General features: G+C 33.4%; 2 protein-coding genes across 3 annotated transcripts; both read right to left on the bottom strand.

Annotated features, from left to right (window-relative positions):
- Positions 1-512: 512 nt before the first annotated feature.
- Positions 513-14,474, bottom strand: LOC105458826 (laminin subunit gamma-1). 2 transcript variants are annotated; one of them, XM_011704392.1, is made up of 24 exons: positions 14,069-14,474; positions 12,723-12,975; positions 11,877-12,178; positions 11,374-11,579; positions 10,959-11,062; positions 9,143-9,331; positions 8,730-8,955; positions 7,979-8,408; positions 7,557-7,914; positions 7,091-7,279; positions 6,744-6,929; positions 6,419-6,621; positions 6,081-6,296; positions 5,578-5,848; positions 5,199-5,377; positions 4,822-4,952; positions 4,428-4,538; positions 4,114-4,312; positions 3,736-3,973; positions 3,400-3,575; positions 2,965-3,147; positions 2,627-2,744; positions 2,276-2,418; positions 513-583 (listed from the first exon to the last, which is right to left on the bottom strand). In XM_011704392.1, exons 1-24 carry the CDS (start codon positions 14,225-14,227, stop codon positions 563-565), a joined length of 4,791 nt encoding a protein of 1,596 aa, XP_011702694.1. In that variant the 5' UTR covers positions 14,228-14,474; the 3' UTR covers positions 513-562. The 2 variants fall into 2 exon arrangements, with proteins under 2 accessions (XP_011702694.1, XP_011702693.1); XM_011704391.1 differs by lacking the exon at positions 513-583 and having other exon boundaries at positions 2,004-2,418.
- Positions 14,475-15,153: 679 nt separating this feature from the next.
- On the bottom strand, positions 15,154-16,581 carry LOC105458824 (rhythmically expressed gene 2 protein-like). The gene is made up of 2 exons (XM_011704388.1): positions 16,180-16,581; positions 15,154-15,905 (listed from the first exon to the last, which is right to left on the bottom strand). The coding sequence occupies exons 1-2, from the start codon at positions 16,462-16,464 to the stop codon at positions 15,426-15,428; spliced, it is 765 nt and encodes a 254-aa protein (XP_011702690.1). The 5' UTR covers positions 16,465-16,581; the 3' UTR covers positions 15,154-15,425.
- Positions 16,582-21,381: the final 4,800 nt, after the last annotated feature.

Raw genomic sequence — 21,381 nt, 5'->3', positions numbered from 1 at the left:
CGCGTCGTGTACCGATTCGCGATTAACGATCTCATTTCGTCGTCATCGGTGACGGTCGATCGCCGATCGCGCCGGTGCTTGTCCTTGATTATCGTTACACCGCCACGAAACTTCTTAAACCACCTTTGACACACACGCTCGGTCACGGCATCGCGCCCGTACACGCTACATATTTTCTCTTTCGTTTTCAACGCGCTTTTCCCTTTTCGGAAATAAAATAACATCAAACAGCGAAAATACATCTGTTTCTCCTCCATTTCTCTCTCTCTCTCTCTTTCTCGATCTTAAAGGGGATGTAAATACTTGTACGATTTCTACGAATAATTTCTATACGCTGACTGAAGGGCGCATTTGTCCATGCAACCCCTGACGTAGATGTCGTTCGTTATCCTTCTTGTTCGAGTATTGAACAAGGATAACGAACGACATCCGTGAAAGCGATCGTATCAACCCTATGTGATGCTTAGAGATCACGGCTTACAATACAATCAGCTGGGACGCCTTGAACAGCTGTCATCACTGTCACAACGGCGCATGCATGTACGCGATTTGAAGTTTCTCCCTACTGAAACGCATTAGCCATCTGGTGAGAAAATACAACATTACTTCTAACAATTACTTTTTTGTAATAACTTTCTTTCCAATAAGTTAAACGATGAAAGAACGAATGAATGTTAACCGCTTAATAAGTACTCTTATTCTTTTATACAACATGCATTCAATGAGATAACATCAGTCCTTGTAATTACTTTCGAGATATTTATTGTCCTCAAACATTACAATTTGTAGAATGTTCTCATATAAAAAATGCTCTCTTAGCTTATCTATCTTGCTTATTATAAAAATATAATCCATACGTGAACTAGTCTGCGTGATTAGGAAATTTCAAAATTCAACGATATGGATGATAATTAAATGCTACATGATGATCATTATTCTATATATATATATATATATATATATTTCATATATAATATATTTTATATATTATATATATATAATATATTTCATTCAATGTCTTTCAACGAATATTACAGGAGAAAATAGATCTTTCTTTTATTTTATTCTTATTTTAATGTAAAAACGGATTATGCTCTTAAGGCTTTCACTTTCATAGGGTATTCTCTTTAAAAGTGCTAAAGAGATTTACACGTTTTCTTCATGTCTTAATCCCCGTTGCTAACGCCATCGTTTCATAAGCGATGGCATTAACAATAGATCAAGACACAAGGAAAATCTCTTGGCACTTACAAAAACAGATTTTAACTTATATATCGATTATATTGTCTCCTCATATCATTCCAGAAATAGCTTTATTATACTATTTTGATTATTCACGTTAAGTACTCTCTTTCTCATTGTTCCACTATTTTGTAAAGGCCGAAGAACACTTCTAAAATTAACATAATCGTTTTCTTAAATTCTAAATCATTGCAAATAATGCACTAACACATGCATTGACATGGCAGTTACATGTTACGGATGTATACAGATCTATATACATATTTATACATGATTAGTAGTTGTTATAACAAATATATAATAGAGAAGAAATGCAAATTGAATGATAAATGGTGATAAATCCGAAAACGTATAAACTATAAAAAAATCTTTGGTATGAAATATTTATTATTGCCACTGTGTGCACCACGCATCTATGCACAAAATTTGTTCCTATCCTAACATGCAAAGTGCTTTTTCAATCATTACGTAGATTATTTAAGAAGCTTGGCATTTGGAATTATAAAAAGTTTATTTCTTCGAAAAAAATATGTTATCAAAAGTCTATTCAATAATTTCTAAATCGTATCCTTGAATCACAAAATTTTTATCATTTAAAAATCTCTACGTAAGTTCAGCATTATTGTTTAAAATTATTAAGTAGATTTCTTTAAAAACTTGGTCATTTTTATCCTATTATTTAAGAGATTTACTTACTGCTGGAAAATCAAAAGACTAATCTGGATTTTCAAATAATATTACCGTACTATAAAATTCTAATATTCTTTCTTTAACAAAATAGTTTTAGTGATCTGAAAAAGATCCTCGACCTAAAAAGATTTTAAAATCCTCGAGCCTTAACTAAGGATACACAGGACTTAAAATGTATAGTTTATAATATACTTCTAAGAAATGACACAAAAATGAATAAGACGTAAGATAATGCAAACTCAAGACTCTTTCAAGGCTCCAGACGGAGACGCTGATAACAATCAGTTGGCAAAGCATTTCGAATATCATCGATATTTTCCACTTCGATTCGCAATCTACTGACCTCATCTTCGTAATTTTTAACCCACTGCGATTGCAGATTCTTCGCGTCCGTCAATGTGCGAATTCGCTGATCCAGATTTGCGGCTTTAATTTCTTTCTCAGCAGCAACCAGACGTTCTTCTAAGCGATTCAAATCTGCGTCGTCTAAATTGCAAAATTAAAGTTTCTAAATTCTTTGCGTAAAAAATTATCGAATTGGATTTTACTAACAATAACCAATAATATACACTTAACAGTCAACATTTATGAATATAGAACGCATAACTTAGAAATAAATTTCTGTACGTGTTAGAAACGTTAGAATTTGAAATTTAAAAGTCAAATAATCGCGTAAAGGAATTTGGAAATTTACCGATTTCTGGTAGATTCTCGAGCTCTCTGATGATCGCGGCAACTTCGAATAAAGCTTTATCAACTTGCTGCGACGCCAGAGTCACGTTGGTTTTCGCCTGGCCAACTTTATAGTTTGCCTAAAAACATTAATTTTAAATATTTAAAATTGCCTCAGTCTTAAGGATGTTCTGGCTATAAAGTCCCAGACAAAAGTTACTGAAATATGAAATTATATAGCCAGAACATCCTTAAATGAAAAGTAATTAAATTAGAAAAGATAGCTATAGCCCGATTAATTAATAATATTTTATCTCTTGTCTTTTTTCCTCAATCTAATTTAATAAATTAAATTTTTACCTCGGCGGTAATATTGGCGTCCTTGGTCGTCTGAATTTCATACTGTCGGATCATCGAATCCGTGGTGTCAACTCGAAGGTGCAACTTTTCGGCTTCGTTTCCGAGCCGTACAGCTTCGATTTTAGTTTTATTCGCTTCCACTCTAATATCGTTTGCACTAGTACTTGCTCTATCCGCATAAGTCTGTAATAACAAATAAAATGTAATGATGTAATGTTATTATAATAAATAATATACTATGCACTATGAAATAAAGTACATATGATATAATAATAGACAAGTGTATAAGAATAAACATAAATATCAGTAAATAAATATAAAAAGATAAAAACAAAAGATATATTAAAGTATACTATTTCAGTTAAGCTAGAAAAATGTAATAACTTTATGTAATAATTTAGCACTTTTTATATTAATTAATTTTAATATTCTTACCTGAGCGTTTTGCACAATTTCGCGTGCGTTTTTAGCGTTACCTTCCGATGAATGTAGCACTCTCTCCGTCTCTCTGGCTTGCGTATTAGCGTCGTTGATCAATTCTTCAATTTGCTCGATGTCCTTCAAAGCACTCTGAGCCTTAACACGTTCACGTTGTACCTCAGCATCAAATTCTAATACAGTGCAAAAATCATATTAAAGGAAGAAATTTTATCATCAATCATATTAATCATATTAAAGGAAGAAAAGAATAAATTTGTGAATTTCTTCGTTTCTCAAATTTCATAGAATGAAAAAATTCTTTTTTCAAATTCTTTTTTTCACAGAACTCACCTCCTAATTTCTGCAAGGTTTCCTGAGCTTCTTTCAGTGTCTGATCGCCACGTTTAACAGCGTCATTTGCCGTCTCATTGGCTTTATCCAATTCAGCTAACAATTCGGCTGTCGAGGCTTGTTGATCTTGAGCTTTGTCTAAAAGTTCTTCGCTCCTTTCAACTTTCTCAGCCATTTCTCTGATAAGATTCTCGTTTTGCTCCAATAAGAGTTGCGCCTGCTCTTTTATCTGTAAGCTCTGTTTCATAACACATAGATTATTTAGATTTTGTATTAACATTAGTCTTTATACTGTTTCTTATATTAGTTGGTATAGTTTTTTTTACGCGAATTCATGTCATATAATTTTTTAACTATATATTTATATGACATAATTACCACACTGCTAACGCTTTCCGTTTGCTGTCGCAATTGCTCGATATCGACTGGAGGAAGCGATAAATCGAGGATCAGCAAATCTAACGCTTCCTGCGAAACAGCTGAGGATTTAGTAGCTGCGATGGCAGTGAGATTTTTCACTTCGTCCATACGATCCTCCAATTGTGCCAGCTTGTTCTCCAGATCCCTTATTTCATCCCTGCACACAGAAGAAGATCCCTTTTTTTACACTCTAGATATGGTGATTATATCAGAAGATCGCAAGTATTAAAAAGTAAAATTATATAGAAAAAAAAAAGGAAAGTGTTACTCACGTTATATTGGAATATTTCGCTATCGTTTGTTTTGCGAGATTATAAGCCTCCAGTGTTGTGTTTCGCGCTTGCTCCGCCAACATATAAAGCTTCTTGGCTTCGTTGGTATTTCTAAACAAAAAAAAAAAAGAATCTCAATATTGAATGAATATTATATGACCCTATAACAATACAATTCTCAAAAACTTCTTGATAAAACTAATTAGAAGTTTATTTAATAATAATTTATAAATAGTTATTTTTTCCTTTTAAAAAAATCTTTAGGTTAGAGAACAACTTCATTGTTAATACAAACAACAAAATCGAAGTTAGAATTAACTCTAGAAAAAATTAATTTTTTTTTTAAATGAAAGCCGTCCAAAATTTACATATATTTACAATGCAAAATACATACGCTTCGGCGAGTACACGTGCCTCCTGTGCGATCGACGTCATCTGCTGATTCTGCTGGCCCACTTGCTCAGCGCGCAATTTCGCCGAAGTTAAAGCGCTCGCTCCATCCGTACCCAAGTAATCCTCTGCATCCTGTAATTTAATTCATCGTAAAATTAATTTGTCGTTAAATAACTAATCTATAACTTAATAACTTAAAATAAAAGTTATTCGTGAAATTGTAATCGAATTTTTCGAAATAAAGAGAAGAAAGAGAAAAGAAACTTCGTTTATATATGTTAACAAGTATATTATGGTGCCAAATAATGCATTTCTAAATTTGAAATTTTACGATGTACAATATTCGGAATTATTATAAAGAAGCAACATTTCATTTACCGTTAGCTGATCATAGATTTTATCCAAGACTTTCTCTGCCTCATTGATAATGGTTAAACCTTCTTCAGTTATATCGCGTGCATCATTCGCCGTCACGTCCACGGTCTGATAGATCTTGTCAATCGTATTTAATTGCTCACGCAACTCATCTAGCTGTTCCACTAACGTTTTATTTTCACCTGACAAGGATAAATTAACCTTTTACTTATAATATTAGAAGCAAAATCACAATATCAGATGTTTATTATTTCCACTATAATAGTTTTAATGAGATTTTTGAAGATCTTTTCATTATTAACTTTCGTTAGACATAATTATTATTTAACTTTTAATTCAAATAGATGGTTTTAGATGTGATAACAATGATAATAATACTTACTGCCGGATCCTTGCTTGGCAATAATCAGTAACTCTTTTACTCTATCCTGAACGTTGTTGAGCTCCTCCTCGAAATCCGAGTCCTTGATGACGGTGGGACTGCTGTTGATTTTATAGAGAGTGTCCTCAAGCTCAGCCAAACGTTGTCGGTGTTCATTGACTGCCGACTGTACAAGGTTGTAACAATCGGGACAGTCGACGCAGCCGTGCTGACGATTGTGCTTGTTCTCCTTGCAGCGATCACAACGCCTGCCTTCAACGTTTGTCAAGCACTGCCAACAATCGTCAAAAATATTAAGTAAAAGATACAAAGCACATTTATTGTCCAAAAAGAAATTAAAAATCCCCCCCCCCCCAAAATAATGTAATAAAATTTGTATGTAAGTTTATGACTGGTTTGATTTATATCACAAGTAACTGAGCAAACATAATTTAAATCTTAATAATCACCCGTTTCGTTGCAATTTATTTATACAAACTATTTAATTTTTCATAGACACTTACAGGACATTGTCCGTTTGCGTCACATTGCAAATCCTGGGAGCCAATACTGTCGCAATCGCACGGCTTGCAGCCCTCGCGGCTGAATCCATACTGATAAGGCTCGCAGGCGTCGCAATGTTGACCCGTTATTCCAAGTCGGCACTGACATTGTCCTGTTATCGGGTCACAAGTGCGATTATAAGAGCCTTCAAGATCGCAGTTACAAGGCGTGCAACCCTGCAACACAATTTTTTTTTATATAAGACAAACAACACATTAATTAAATTGTTTAACAAATCGTTACATCTGTTGTCGTTAAAATCGCCTCTATTCTTTAATTTTAATTCAGGGGACTTTACCTCTCCGCTCATAATGTGAAAGTAGCCTTCCTCGCACTTGTCGCAATTGTGGCCCATGACATGCGGCTTGCAGGCGCAATTTCCCGTTAATTGATCGCAAGGCGCAACTCTTCCGTCTTCAAGTTCCAAAGTGCCCGGTGGATAACACTGGCACAACTTACATCCGTCTTCCTTGCGATCCGACAATGCATCTCCATAATATCCTAATATATAAAACATAATAATATAAAATATAATTGAACACACATATCATATATTACAGAGATCTAGAAAAATATATATAATAGTTCTTTCTAAAAGTTAATAGTTTTTACTTTATATTTACCAGATAGACATTCCTCACAGTGAAAGCCTGCTGTATTATTGACGCATTTGAGACATTCCCCCGTTTCGTGGTTACAATTTCTAACTGCATTTAGATCGATATTGTTGTTGCAATCGCAAGGGCGGCAAGCGAGACCTCTTTCAGGATTCCCATAGTAACCGTCGGAACATGTTTCACATCTCGGTCCTGCACAAGAACGTTTATTTCATATGACTTTTAATTTAAAAAAAAATAGAAAAAGGAGGAACAGCATAAGGAATATTTATTTATCGAATTATTTTTTTTTAATTATTTTAAAAGTTAAAGTATTTAAAGAATGTATTTGTAAAAACCATGTATATGCTTACCAGTCCTGCCGATAGGACATTCGGAGCAGATGGGATCCGGATTGTTGCCCAGAAGAATGCAAGGCCCGTTATCGGGACAAGGGCATGCTTTGCAATCGTCCGGAGTTCCTTTCAGTGGATAACCATAGTATCCCCTACTACATAACTCGCAATTGCTTCCTGCAGTATTATGCTGACAGATACATTGCCCTAGAATATAGAAAGAAAACATTGTATTCGAAATATTATTGAACATTTCGAAAAATACTTTAGAATGTCTATTCATTTATGTGAATTTATCACTTTTTCAAAAATAATTAGATACATAATTCGACAAGACGTAAATCTGTCTCAAATTTCACGTCCTCTAGAAGATTATAATTCTAAAAAATTAGACCAAATTAAATGAGAAATAATTGTTTTATCTCTGCAATTCAGTTTTACTTGTTTCTCTCTTTTTTTTTTAAACCTAATAAAATTCAATTACCAGTCTCAGCCTCGCAAATATCGGCATGCCCATTGCAGTTGCAAGGAACACAAAGGGCGAAGGGACCGCCGTTGGGCGGATCGTGGTGGAATCCGGGCGCGCACGACTCGCAAAACTGACCGACGTAGCCGTGAGGGCACTGGCAGTGCTCCACCCAATCGGCCGGCTCGCCGGCTACGCCGCGATGAGCCGTCTCCAATTTCACGTCGTCCAAAAATCCCCGCCCTTGATGAGTGTAAGTCCCGCGAATCTTTATGGCGGTCAAGTTCGACAGAATTGATATGAAGGTGCGAGAAGATAATTGTGGTTGCCAGCCGTACTTATCTTTCTCGTGCAATTTAAATCGGTATTCTTGAGACTGCAAAGATAATCACGTTAATTTAATAATACTACGAGAAAATGAGGTGAAAATAATTACTTACCATAACGGTCGGCAAATGGTTGTTCTGGCCAAAGATCGGCTGCGTGATCTGCTCGCCGTTACCACCCTCTAAAATTACATCGCGCGCCGTTGGAGCCGGACCAGTTTCCCCTATCCTCAGTATGAACGATAAATACTGATTGTACGACGCTCGCTGATCTCCCAGAAATTTATCGGACGCAAGGAAGTACGCGTTATCACGATCGTGCGCGGTAGCCGAGATCGTCTGCGTCGGTGCGTCGTAGTGCAACTGAGTCGGATTACCGGCCACGGACGCGGACCAGCGCTCGTGTCCTCGCACGAACATACTCTCGATGAGCAGCTTCGAGTAACCGGTCGCCGGTCGACAGACCGAGGAATGACCGTAACAGAAACAGGGAGTGCAGCCGAACTCGTTGTCCTCCGCCAGATTGAAGAAACCTGGACGGCACCTAGTTAATTTCGGCATTCGGATTAATTTCGGCTATTCGACTTTGGAAAATAGAACGAAGTCAACAGAGTTTAACTAACAAAAACCAGATTCGCGATAACAGAAAAATGATTTCAAACTGATCAAAGAATCGTTATTGGAACATCGTTAAAAAAAGAATGTGTAGAGAATAATATGTATGTAATCTAGCACAGATAATATCTCAACTATTTTTTAGTAATACATTAAAGTGTAAATCTCTAATAAGTTTAATTTAATATTCTTTTTTAATATTCTTTTCCAAAGAAAATATGGTTTGGTTGAATAGCATAGCAAAACTAACTCTCTGCAGCGTTTTCCCTCGACGTTCTCCTTACAGGAGCAAACTCCCGAGATAGAATCGCAATTGGGAACGTTGCCCACCGATCCCGACAAGTTGCATTCGCAGGAAGTGCAGCCCTGCGAACCAAAATTGTAGAAATTGGCCGCGCAACGATTACACTTGTCCCCCGTTACGCCAGGTTTACATTGGCATTTACCCTCGCTATTGCACTGCAAGCTTCTCGATCCTGCAATTTATGATATTTTAATTTGTTATACACTGTCATAAGAGAGAGTTTAATATCGAATTGAACTAATCTATTTATATTGGGAAAAATTTCGTGATGTTAATTTAAATCCGAAATCTCTTATATCAAATCTACGATCGCAATTATTATAATTTATATTATTTAGTAATTATTATAGCGTTATTACCAATCTCATTGCAGTTACACGCGACGCAATAGTTATCCTCGGGCCGCTGATAATAATTTTCGCGACACCGTTCGCAATTGGCACCATCGCGATTCGCTCGGCAATCCAAGCAATGACCTCCGTGACCCGTCAGCTTATACAGTTCCTTGTCGAAGTAACACCTGTCCGAGTATCCATTGCAGTTGCAAGCTGAAAGAAGTAATAGATGATCGAATTAATGGATTAATAATTGCGGAATTTTAAATGCATAAAAAAAAACACCAAATATGCCCTCCTCATAAAAATGCTTTAATATTTAAACATTAAATTTTAAAATTTATCGTATAACGTTAGAAAAAAATAATGCAGAAAGAAGTTGAGAAGTTCCATTAAATAAATAATGAATTTAATAATTATATTAGTCATATAATTTGAAGATATTAAAATTTAAAAATTTACGAAGATATACATACAAATTGCATTTAAAATGTTATTTAATTGGGATCGTATGTATTGTAATTATGCATAATTTTATAAATAATATAAATAATTACTGGATTTTGAATACCAAGGACGTATTTCATTCCATGACGTGCACAGCAATATGCAATCCGCTATTATTAACAACGCGATCAATTTCATTTTTCCGATGAGAACATTCACAGTGGTCGACACATTATAACTCAATTCATTTTATTATTTTTTATATTATTAGAACTTGATTACGACTTTAATCATATAATTATGTGGTTTTAATTTTAATTATGCTTCATAACTATCGAATTGCTACATCAATCGTTACACACATCTCAGATCACTGTCACTTTAGATTTCATGATTAGCTCAAATTGCTCTCCAGATATTCGTCGAAAATCTATTTTTTATTAGGTTTTTTATCATACGGGATTTCGAGGATTTTTTTAAATCAGTGGACAGATGTGTCCTTTATCGCGGTATCGCGGTATGGTACACCGAATGCAGACAAAAGTGCATTGAACGGCCGTGTACCTTCCCCACAAGCCATGCATCCCCACTTAGGAGAGCGGGAGATGAACGTAAAAGGCAAAGCTGGTATCAGGTAATACCGGCAAAGGTGCAGTCGCTTATGGTCTTTGTAACGCGCACCGTGTTCCCCATTGGATACGTTGTGCTACGTTATGCAGAAAAAGACCAAACCGACGATGCAGTTTTTCATAACGTAAATGCAGTTATTTCAGAAAAAAGTTATTTGCAAATAGAATTCTACGATATTAAATATTAAAAACATTAAAAATAAAAAAATTTTTTACATGATCAATTATGGTTTCTCATAATTAATTCCGTTATGGATAATATTACATATCCTGCAATATTTTGTGCAACAGAGTTATGGAATTCTCTACACGACTATGGTTTTATTTTGCATATTTCTTTTTTTCGATTCAAATTAAATTAACACGGCAACCACTTAACTAATTAAAAATAATTATATTTAATTACATTAAACTTAAAAATAAAGAATAATGAGGAAAAGAATAATAAATGAAGTTGTATAAGGATTTCAAAATAATACTTCTTTTCATTATCCTTTTAACTGAATAGTAATATTTAAAATTAGATTTATTTTATGTATTTTAAATTAAATCGTTTGCTAAAATTTAAACTAATAAAATCATTAATTTCAATAACTTTATTATTAGTTATAATATAGTTTTATACTTTATTATATAGTTATTATATAATTGTTAATATTTATTTAGCGATTTTCCAGATTAAGAATTTGATATGGAAAATCTGTTGTACATTAATGATTGCTCTTAAAATTGTATTAAAAAATATATCTAATGTTTACACTCACGTTTGCATTCGTGTGCATCGGTAGTTGTGGCACGGCCCCAAGGAGCGTCATTGTAAAAAGGTAGGCACTCGTTGCAATCTGGACCAGCGGTGTTGTGCTCGCATCTGCAAATAAGTTTAGTAGGTTTAACTTTATTGTAGCATTACTTATAATTTTATCAAAGATGACAAAGTCGCAAGGGGATTATTATATGTGATAGTTTAAAGATTCAAATTTAATTTTATTAATAAATTTTGTTAATGAATTTATTTTTATTTAACTTAATTATAGAACATAATAATTTTATTTTTTAAAATATCTTTCTCTTTCGGAAATAAAATATTTCATCACAGTCTATATTTCCAAATATATCAAATGACAAAGTATGCGTATGTGTATACGCTAAAAGTTATTGCTAAGAGATAAGACTTATTACCGGCAGACTCTGCGAGTTTTGCCCTCCACGCTGGTACTGTTTACGCATTCTCCGGCGTGGCCGTTGCAGGCGCATCTCGCACCGACCGCTACATCAGCTATCGCATAGTAGTAAGATTTCAACACTTGCGCGTCGCCGAAAACTTCATCACCAAATGTATTCAACTTGTCCAGAGTGATCCTCAAATCTCTCGCTTGCACCCATTCCTATAAAACAAATTGCATCTATTAAAAATCACCCGTTATGATAAATATAGATAAAATCTATAAAAACTTTTAATTTTGCACTTAAAGAAGTTTCACTCAATTTTTAAAGTAAACTCCAAAATGATTATGTATTACAAATAGAATTAAAATTATTTCATCGAGTTTTTCTTGCATTTAAAGAAGTTTCATTCAATTTTTAAAATAAACTCAAAAATGAATATGCATTACAAATAAAATAAAATAAAAATCTTTGAGTTTTTCTTATATAAGAAAGAATAATTTTTAATTGCTAATTGCCTGAAGTTCGGGGTTGGTTTCAAAGTAATAGGCGGAAGGCCGGCCCTCCAAAGTCGAAAAGGCAACGGTGCCTTTGGTGAGCGGAGAAATGTCAGAGAATTCCGAGGTGCATAGCACGCGAGTGTCGTCACCGCGAATGGTTTCTTTGGATTCGGGCAGCTTATACGTGTCCCGGCATGTCGCTGAATAAAATTGATAAGGCTCCCACGGTGACTTCTCGTTCTTCCGCTTATAGATACCCCAGCTTTCCGGCCGGGGCGACTCGAACAGCACTCTGACGTATGTTATGTCAAATGTCTTTCCTAAACACGCAAAATTAGAGTATTATAGGACATTATAAATAAAAATTAATCGAATTATTAAATTACCAATGAAGTAATTAAATAGCGTAGTGTGACATTTAATTAAAAACAATTAAATAATAAATCTGAGAACGTTCTCAAACACACCTGTGAGAAATTTGACAAATTGTATATATGAATGAACTGAAGGATTTTGATTTTTGAGTTAAAATATTCCAACTCCCAAAATAGATTCTAAATCAATTGTTAGGAATACGAGAATAAATTCATAATAAATTCGCTTCTATAAAGCAAGCTCTTCTTTGATTTCTCCGTCATCCTCTATACACTGTATGATTTATCTCATCGCGCATACATCCTCACAGATAAGGAAGTAGGATGAATGAAAGAGGGAGCGAAAAACTGTAGTATACGAGCGAAAAAGTGAAAGAAAGAGAAAGAGAGAAACACAGAGAAAAAGAGAGACAGCAGAGGAGAGACCGAACGTCTCCTAGTGTACAGAGATCTTTCTACAGGATATTCCGGACATATTACAAGAACGCACCTAGAGGGAGGGTGAGATTGACCTGGTTGGGGTACTCTTCGTACATGGTGTCCGATTGCCACCAGGTAGCATTGTCGTTATTATCGTGATCGGTGAGGAAGACGGCCGAGTGGTCGCCGCGACGGCAAATTTCGCACGACTTCTTTTGCACGCCCGTCTGCTTGCAGAATTCGATCGGACGTTCCTCGCCGCACGTGTTCGTCGCCTCCATCAGCACGTTAAAAGCTGCGTTTTCGAACGGCGGTATACATCTCTAGAACACGCCAGCGTCCCGTTAGAGTGACGTTTACTTAATTTACTCTTGACATTTAATTTAATTTTACTTTTGAAGAATATTATTCTCTACAGTTATTTTCTGCTATACATTCTGTTAAATTCTAAAATATTATAATAAGTTCTCTATACGGTATATCATTTTATATTTTTTCATGTATCAACGCCTTAATATAAATTCATTATTAAATTTGTTATTAAAAATGTCTCTCTTTTATTTTACAGATATACTATATAGATATAATACGATCAAATTTATATTGTAAAGATATTCCAACAAATTAATATATAAAATTAGATTATATATAAAAATACTAATATAAGAAATGAGGTCTAATTTTTTCAACTAATAAATAATCGTGACCTATATAAAAAAGAATTCTATTTCTAATATCTCGCGGGTTCTTTGCGAATGATATCTTGTTCATTTATATCGTGGCCCACACAATTTATCTCCGGGTTCAAGTAACTTGGAGTAACCCCGTGATAACCTTAACATCCTCCCGAAATCCGGAGCAATCGAACGACACTGATTTAATTAATGATGCGAAAAGTTCTCGATAGCTATTTATTCAAAAATGAATATTTGTACGAAAATTTATTTGAAAGAATAAAATAACACACAAAAAGACTGGCAAATATAATAAGTTGCTTAAAAAAAAAATTATAAATATATTAAAAAACAATATCACGTAAAGTTGTGTTACATAATAATTAAAAATTATATAAAAGATTTAAAAAATTATATAAAAAGATTATTCACGCGTTGTATAAGCAAAATAATACAAAAAATATATATGAAATATATTGATAGAAAAAATGATTGCATAGAAAAAAATGTGCGCTATCTATATCTTTAGATACTTGTCCTTTCATTTTTATTAAAAAAAAAAAAATGAAAGCGTATTGCGAAATACTTCTGTCAAATACATTTCATTCATGTCAGTTCTATGCAATGAAATATAGCTTATATAAATATAATATTCTTCCTTCTTGAAAATATCCTCACAATAATAAAGCGTGTACGTTCTTTTTTTATTCAGTACGCATATAAATAACATAAACAATCGAACCTGCGGCCTGCCATTCTCGTCGTAACACTTGTCCTCATTACGATTTTTTGGTAGCTGCAGCCGACTGAACAGCTCCTCCGATGGCTCGGCCTCGGGATCGGCCAGGACGGCGCAGCTTCCCACGAGCAACAGCAGGCCCCATATCGCGACTCCTCTCATTTTTATCCCCGCGAGGTAAGAATTTCTCTCTCTCTCTGTCCGGACACTCGGGCGCAACTTCCCACGCTATTCGCGAAACCAACGTGAATATTCAGGGCTGTCTTTGAGGTTAGGCAACGCGTCCATCGACGAAGATCACCGCCGTCGAGCGATCGTTATCGATCGTGCATCTCCCATTAACCTTCCACGGGATCGGGATGCTGGGACGACGCGCGCGCGAGCTCGCTCCGCCGTGGACCACCGACGAGTGTGTGACGGCGCGACGCCGCCGCTTGCACGCGCGTCCACCTCCCGGCCCTCCTCGCATCACCCCTTCCCCAACGGCTCGGTCTCCTACGCTCGTTCTCCGCCTACGCTTAAAAGTCGGACTGTACATATGTAATCTGTGTGTGTATGTATGCATACAGGGCATCTCAAATGCTTCGACACTCTCGACACACGCGATCCACACCGGAGTGTATGTATGTACAATTCTGATGATACGGACCTTTCGGGTCCTTTTGATGTTCATGAAAATTTGTTTACGACTTACAGTCTTTACCTCAGTGCTATGAATTATACATGATATCATGCGAACGTATCGATACAGTGATCATAATTTTATTTAATATATATAGCGATATTTTTAAATTGCAAATAAGTTTCGAAGATTTTTTATTTTCACCATTTCCTCTGTGTCTCATTATATTCTTCTTTACAAATCCGAACTTTCGATATAATCAAGTAAAAGAAAGTGAAATGAAAATTCTGATTATATTGGTAATTTGCAAAATTTTATTATACTTATAAATAATATTTCAATATCTTTGAATTTGTATACTTAAGAATTATAAATTTATATATATTCAATTCTTAATATATATATTTTTTTCTATTTTTAAATATTCAATAAATTCGTTTGATAAACCCATAATATACACAGTATGTTACAATTTGAAATATGCATTAAACATTCTGAAATATATACAAACACGTATATATAGAATACGATAATAAAAAAAGAAATAAAAATTGCATAAATCGATATAAACATGTAAATATAAAAAAAAACAAAAAATAAAATATCCAATTTGCATATTTAATTATTCATTTTTGTTATCAGACTAATTTTTGACACAGTTATTTCGCACAGAAATCGCTATTAAATATAAATCATTTTCACTAAATAAATCTAAAATATTCTTTGAATAATAAATTATCATTGTGTTACATAATTCGTTCTAAACAGTGTGTCAAAGTGTCTTTGAAGCTCTTTCAAACTCTTAAAAACATCTTCTCTTGGCACTTTACTCTCATCAACCTCACTGTCATGTTTTATCAATAAAGCATTCCAACCGGCGCTTTTTGCTCCAAAATAATCGTTATTCACTCCATCGCCGATATGCATCGCTTCTTGAGGTAATATTTCCTCCGTTCGGAGATGTCTCGTCAATCTTAATGCCTCCTCGAATATTGGCAAGCTTGGCTTTTCCATTCCAAAGTCGTACGAGGTCAAAACAAAGGCGAAATACTGACGAATTTGAAAATCTTTGAGAATTGACTCTAACCGTTGATCAAAATTCGAGATGACTCCCATAACGATATTCTTCTCCCGCAAGGAGTTGAGTAGATCAACGGTACCAGGATACTTGTGGTAGCATCTGCTGGTGCTGTAGCACCTTATGAGACTGTCAGCGACCTAGAGAAGAGAACGATAAATGAAATCCAAAGTTCTCTTTGCATCCAATAATAAAATAACAGTATCAACAGAATCAATAGAATATAAGCAAAAGGATAAAAACTAAGCAGGAGAATTTATTTCAATGTTAAAGTTTTAGCTCTGTTATAAAATGATTTTACTTATATAATTAAATTCAAAAAATTCTATATAATAAATGCAAAAAAAAATAATACTGCCATAACATATTTACAGTAAAAATAATTAATATTGCCATAATTATCACAAATATCACCTTGTCCAACGTGTCCGTCGACACGGAGGCGTGCTGTTCTCTAAACACATTATGCACGATCGTTCTCCACCAGTCCTTCCATCCCAATCCGGTGTACTTGCCGTATATCGGGTGCTCCTTGCTAAGCTGCGCGAAGTTCTTCTTGAAACTTCGCGCCAATTTTCCTGGCTCGACAAGTAAGCCGTGCTGGGAGCCGATCTCGACGTAGTGCTCCGCGAATTTGGTCGTCAGCAACGTATCGGTCACGTCGAAGGTCACGAGACGGGGTCGTACGCGATTAATCATGTTCCTAATGAGTTCTCAATTATTCTCAACAATCTTACAATTAGACACTCGACGAAAGAAAGAGGAGCCAGTTCGTGACCGTGAAAGCGTCATGTCCACGCACGAAGGCCGGTCGACGGTGTCGACATCTCTGGGCGAGCGAGAGAAATACGTTGGATCGTCAGTCGTTACGTTATCGACCCTAAAACGCCATCAGATCCGTATAAAAAAATCCAGGGCCCCTTCCGACGCAGCTCGTTTCGATATCTTTGGCTGTAGAAAACAACGAATTAGAAATTTACAAAATTTCATGTTGTCAAGCTATACAAATTTCGGCGAATCCTTTCTACGCTAAAAATAGATTTCGAAAAGTCTCGTAGGAAGATACAAATTAACGGACTCGAAAGAGAATGGGAGCTCGTTTACAAATAAACCGATTTATTACAAAGTTGTACATGGATACAAGGTGGCGTATTTTCTTTTCTTATTATATAAAAAGGACCGATCGTCCCGTCCGTTGCACAACATTCCGGCCAAGATTCGAAAGGAATAATGCTTTCCGGCCAACCGATCAGAACCGACGAGATTATCGCCGAGCGCGATATAATGTAATGATAATATTAATAATATCCCCTATAAATGTACACAATATGTAATAGGTATCCCTAATTATACACAATGATTGGAATTATTTTATACATACATATATATACAAATGCGTTCTCTGTATATATATATGTAATAATAATAATAACCATAACGCGCGTTAATAATAATCATATAATATATATATATATATATAGATTTTTCTTGATCAAAAAGTCCATTCGTATTTTGTTTTATTAACGGTCTCTCGTTACTATTTAATTTCATTATTGACTTTTCACTCATAAAGACCTATGTAAGAAAGACGAATGAATTTCTTGATCGACATAATATATTAATAATAATATATTAATTTTATAGCAGTCGTGTCGTTTATGTCGTAGCCTACAGTTTCGCGATTAATATTTGCACAAATGAAAAATTAATCGTATAATCTCACCTCTATACACACACGCACATTTAGAGATATTTATGTATTTGTACATACATACATATCATCGTAAAAAAAGTTTTACCCGCTAAATACATTGGTCAGTCTCACAATCGTTATTTTTAATGTTTATGCGAAAAATTTCACATTCCCAATTTTTCCTTAAATCTCTCACAAAAGCTTCCGGATCTTCGAAAATTGTAAAAATCTCGAGTTGAATGATATATATATTTATCCTAAATGGAAAACACAACGCCAATGTCATTTCTTATAATACACGTATAAATGTATTACAAAATTATACAAATAAAATTTCTGCATTTTTTCATTCTATTATTTTTCTTAAATTTCCAAAAATGTTATACAACTAGATATAATCTAACTCAATTCCTTGAGAACAAATTTATATGTTAAAATTTAATTTACACACAAGTATTATTCAGTTAACGTTTATTAAAATTTTAATATCTAAAGGTTGAAGAATTTTAAGAAATAAATTTATTACGACTTTTAAAAATGTATAAAAAATTTATCTAAAATAAATTTAATAAAATTTAAAATAGCCTCTATGTAATTTCTAAGATGATTTAAACGGCAATAAAAATTTTTCCAATTACTTTAAAGTCTCTTATGAAATGCTTCATTTGTATAACCCACAAATCTTTATATAAATTCATTATTTTTATACTTTAATTATTAAATTGTACAGTATAAAAATAAAAAAAAGGATATCCTGAAACTTTTGTAAAGACATGAGAGATATTAAATCACACCGCACAATTTTCCAATAAATCATTACTCGCTTAGATTCTCTGTCCTTAGATCGTTATCGATTAAATTGTAACACGCGAGAACACGCGCTTTAATTTAATTACAACGCGAATATATTATCATTATATATGTAAAATACGTATATTTTACAAACATTTATGTAGAAAACGCGTGTATCAAAAATTTCGTGAACACAATCCGGTTGTGTTTTCCCTATTATTACGGTAAAATCGGAATTTATTTATTATTTAGCATATCTAGTCTACATCATAATAATGGATTATTATTATGATAATAAGTAAATACATGTATATATATTAAATAAAAAACGTTATTTATTCGGACGTATTTCAAATATATCAACGCTTAAAACAGATCCGAATAAAATAGTTTTTACAGATTTGTCATTTAGTACATGTAACTTTACTTATTATATTACAATAATAATTGTTTATTATTATCATGTTACGCATGTTCTCGCGAATTAATTATTAATTATGTAAAAGTAAACAAAACGAAAAAAATTAATGTTTGCTATCTTGAGATGCCAATAATTCTTCGATACAGTAACGATGATTTACGCAAATTCACGCGTGATGTCTCGGCGATATCAATATCGACGGATGAACCACTGACAAGGAGCAAGATATTTGGATTTGCAACCATTGTAGAATTAACAAGACATGCAGGAGGAATAGTTTTTCAGAACTGTGAAACATTTCTTCTTGTAAAACTACATGCACTCTACAAAAATTTTACAGTTTAAGAAAGTGCAGTTTTTCCAACTGCGGCTTCAATTCTGCAGTACTATGCAATAATATTAAAAAAAGAGCTTCTTTACTCAAATAACTTCGTTGATCTTTCGCTCCTTTTACAGTTGTCTCCGCGATATAATATATAAAATTTGTTTTATTGTATTTTTATACCATGTGTTTGTGTTTGGTATTTTTTCATATCTTATATATTCTATTGTAAATTTTTGTATCATGTACCTGTGTATACTTATACAATATCATATATATATCTTTACATATATATATATATATATTCTCTGATAAATAAAATTTGAATTTACAATCTAATCGATTTTTCTCCATTTTTCTAAAACTCGGGTATTTTCTTAAATATATTCGAATATTTTTCTGTTGTATTGATACGCCACTCTTATCACATCACATTTGAATGTGAAAACATTTTGCTATTTTTTTTTTAAATATCGTTGATGAAAATTGTTTGAATGTATAATTAAAATATTAACTAACAATTGATATCAATTAATTAATATCAGTACCATTAATATGTTAATGGTGTTTAAAAATGTTAATTGATACCAATTTAATAGTTAATATTAATAATTGATACTAATTGATCACTCAAGGACATGAGAAGTAAATAATTTTCATATATTGCCAGTCATTGCAATTCCCATTATCTCATTGATAACTGCATTTATTTTCTGGCAGTGTTAAAAAAATCACGAAGTAAAGATCACTGATCCGTATAAAAATATATATGTCCATACGATATACATGTATAAATTTACATAAAAAAGGAATATTATGTTTAATAGCGAAAATAAGTCGACTTATGAAATAAATAAATAAGAGAAACTGTATTTTATAATCTAGACGGAATCATAGTACTCACTTTCTGAATTTTGCTAAGCTTTTACAGCTTCATAAATACGTTAAATGCTAAATTTAATTCAAATATAAATTTAGTATTTAAACATTTGTAACAAACATTTAAATGCTAAATTTAATTCAAATATAAATTTGTATTTATATCTTTTTTTCTATATGATCCAGCCTCGATCATCGCATATATTAATTATTATAAATCATAGTAAGAGAAGACAATAATAATTATCAGTATTATATCTCACAATAAAGAGAAATGATAGAGATCATACAAGAAATGTACAATTGTGATCTACCATGGGAAAAGGCGATTAACGTTATCCTTTGATAGATCAATTTTCGATGTTTGATTATGAAAAAACTGTTATCGCTTCCTGTTACGTTATTATACGATTGTCGGTGAGCCTTCGCAAGTCCGATGGGCAATTTAAACGAGCTTTTCCCCCCCATTTTTTTCGGCAATATTTCGCGACTCAACGGTGGATCCACAAATCTTTAAATGAAAAGTTTGATTCTCAAAAAATTTAAATACCAATGATTATGCATAATCGCCGGCCATTATATGTAATCTTTAGTTCGATATCAATTTATATTTTACCTTTTTATAATTTAAATCTCAATATACAAATTGATCTAATTTTATCAAATTTTGTTTAATTTACTTTAATGTTCTGATTTTTTCATTTTTTCTAATTTCAAAATAAGATTACTCTTTTGGGTCCACCACAGTAATCAATAATTTTGATTATCACTTGAATGAGCGTGTTACGAGCAGCTCTAGGTTTCGATTCTCGTTGAATATTAAAAAAAAATAATGACTCGCTTAGCTGGACGGGTTCGACAATATCAATTGCACATTTTATATTTTTTCGTTATGCCATCTCCAACTTTTAAGCCAAGAGTCATTAAGTTTTTCTTCCTTTTTTGAAATATAATAATTTATAAATCCGTGGTTCTTTGCATCTAGATAATGAAAATATACTATATTCTCTTGTGTATTTAGTATTATTTTATATCACGGAATGTGCGATGTATGTTGCATATTAAAAAAATGATTAATGATGTAATATAGAATCTTTTGATACATGGAATTCATGGATTCTCGGATCAATTGTCGATTTAATTGATTCTCGCATTATATAGATTCTCAATTCCACGGATACATAAATCCTGCTTTTAACATTTCTTATGTCGATCACTCCTTTTTTTTCGGATCCTAAATGAATTTCATTGAATGGCCGTTTTTCTTCTCTCCTTTTGTGCATGTAATAAAAACGGAAAAAATCCTGAAAACAACTCCCACGATCACAGTTGCGGCTTGTTTTCAGCAGGTACTCAACTTGTACATCTTTTTAGCCCGTTTTTCCTTCGTGTGTTTAGCGCTTAAGGAGATTAATCGGAAATGATTGAACAATTTATATCTAACCATTTCCGACTATCTTTCATCCAATAAGAACTCGTGTTCCTCGATTTTTATATGGGATCAAACAC

The sequence above is a fragment of the Wasmannia auropunctata genome, unplaced genomic scaffold (assembly GCF_000956235.1).
Source record: "Wasmannia auropunctata unplaced genomic scaffold, wasmannia.A_1.0 LD334294.1, whole genome shotgun sequence".
NCBI classification, from domain to species: domain Eukaryota; kingdom Metazoa; phylum Arthropoda; class Insecta; order Hymenoptera; family Formicidae; genus Wasmannia; species Wasmannia auropunctata.
This window is presented reverse-complemented; position numbering and strand designations above follow the sequence as displayed.

Bases quoted from the DNA above. Each gene is read 5' to 3' on its own strand.
- LOC105458826 (XM_011704391.1), bottom strand. From the start codon at position 14,227: ATGAGAGGAGTCGCGATATGGGGCCTGCTGTTGCTCGTGGGAAGCTGC. The intron at 9,332-10,958 runs GTGAGTGTAAAC...TACTTCTTTCAG, and splicing joins CGATGCACACGAATGCAAAC to CTTGCAACTGCAATGGATAC. The intron at 8,956-9,142 runs GTAATAACGCTA...CATAAATTGCAG, and splicing joins GTGTAACTGCAATGAGATTG to GATCGAGAAGCTTGCAGTGC.
- LOC105458824 (XM_011704388.1), bottom strand. From the start codon at position 16,464: ATGATTAATCGCGTACGACCCCGTCTCGTGACCTTCGACGTGACCGAT. The intron at 15,906-16,179 runs GTGATATTTGTG...TCTCTTCTCTAG, and splicing joins CGACGGACACGTTGGACAAG to GTCGCTGACAGTCTCATAAG.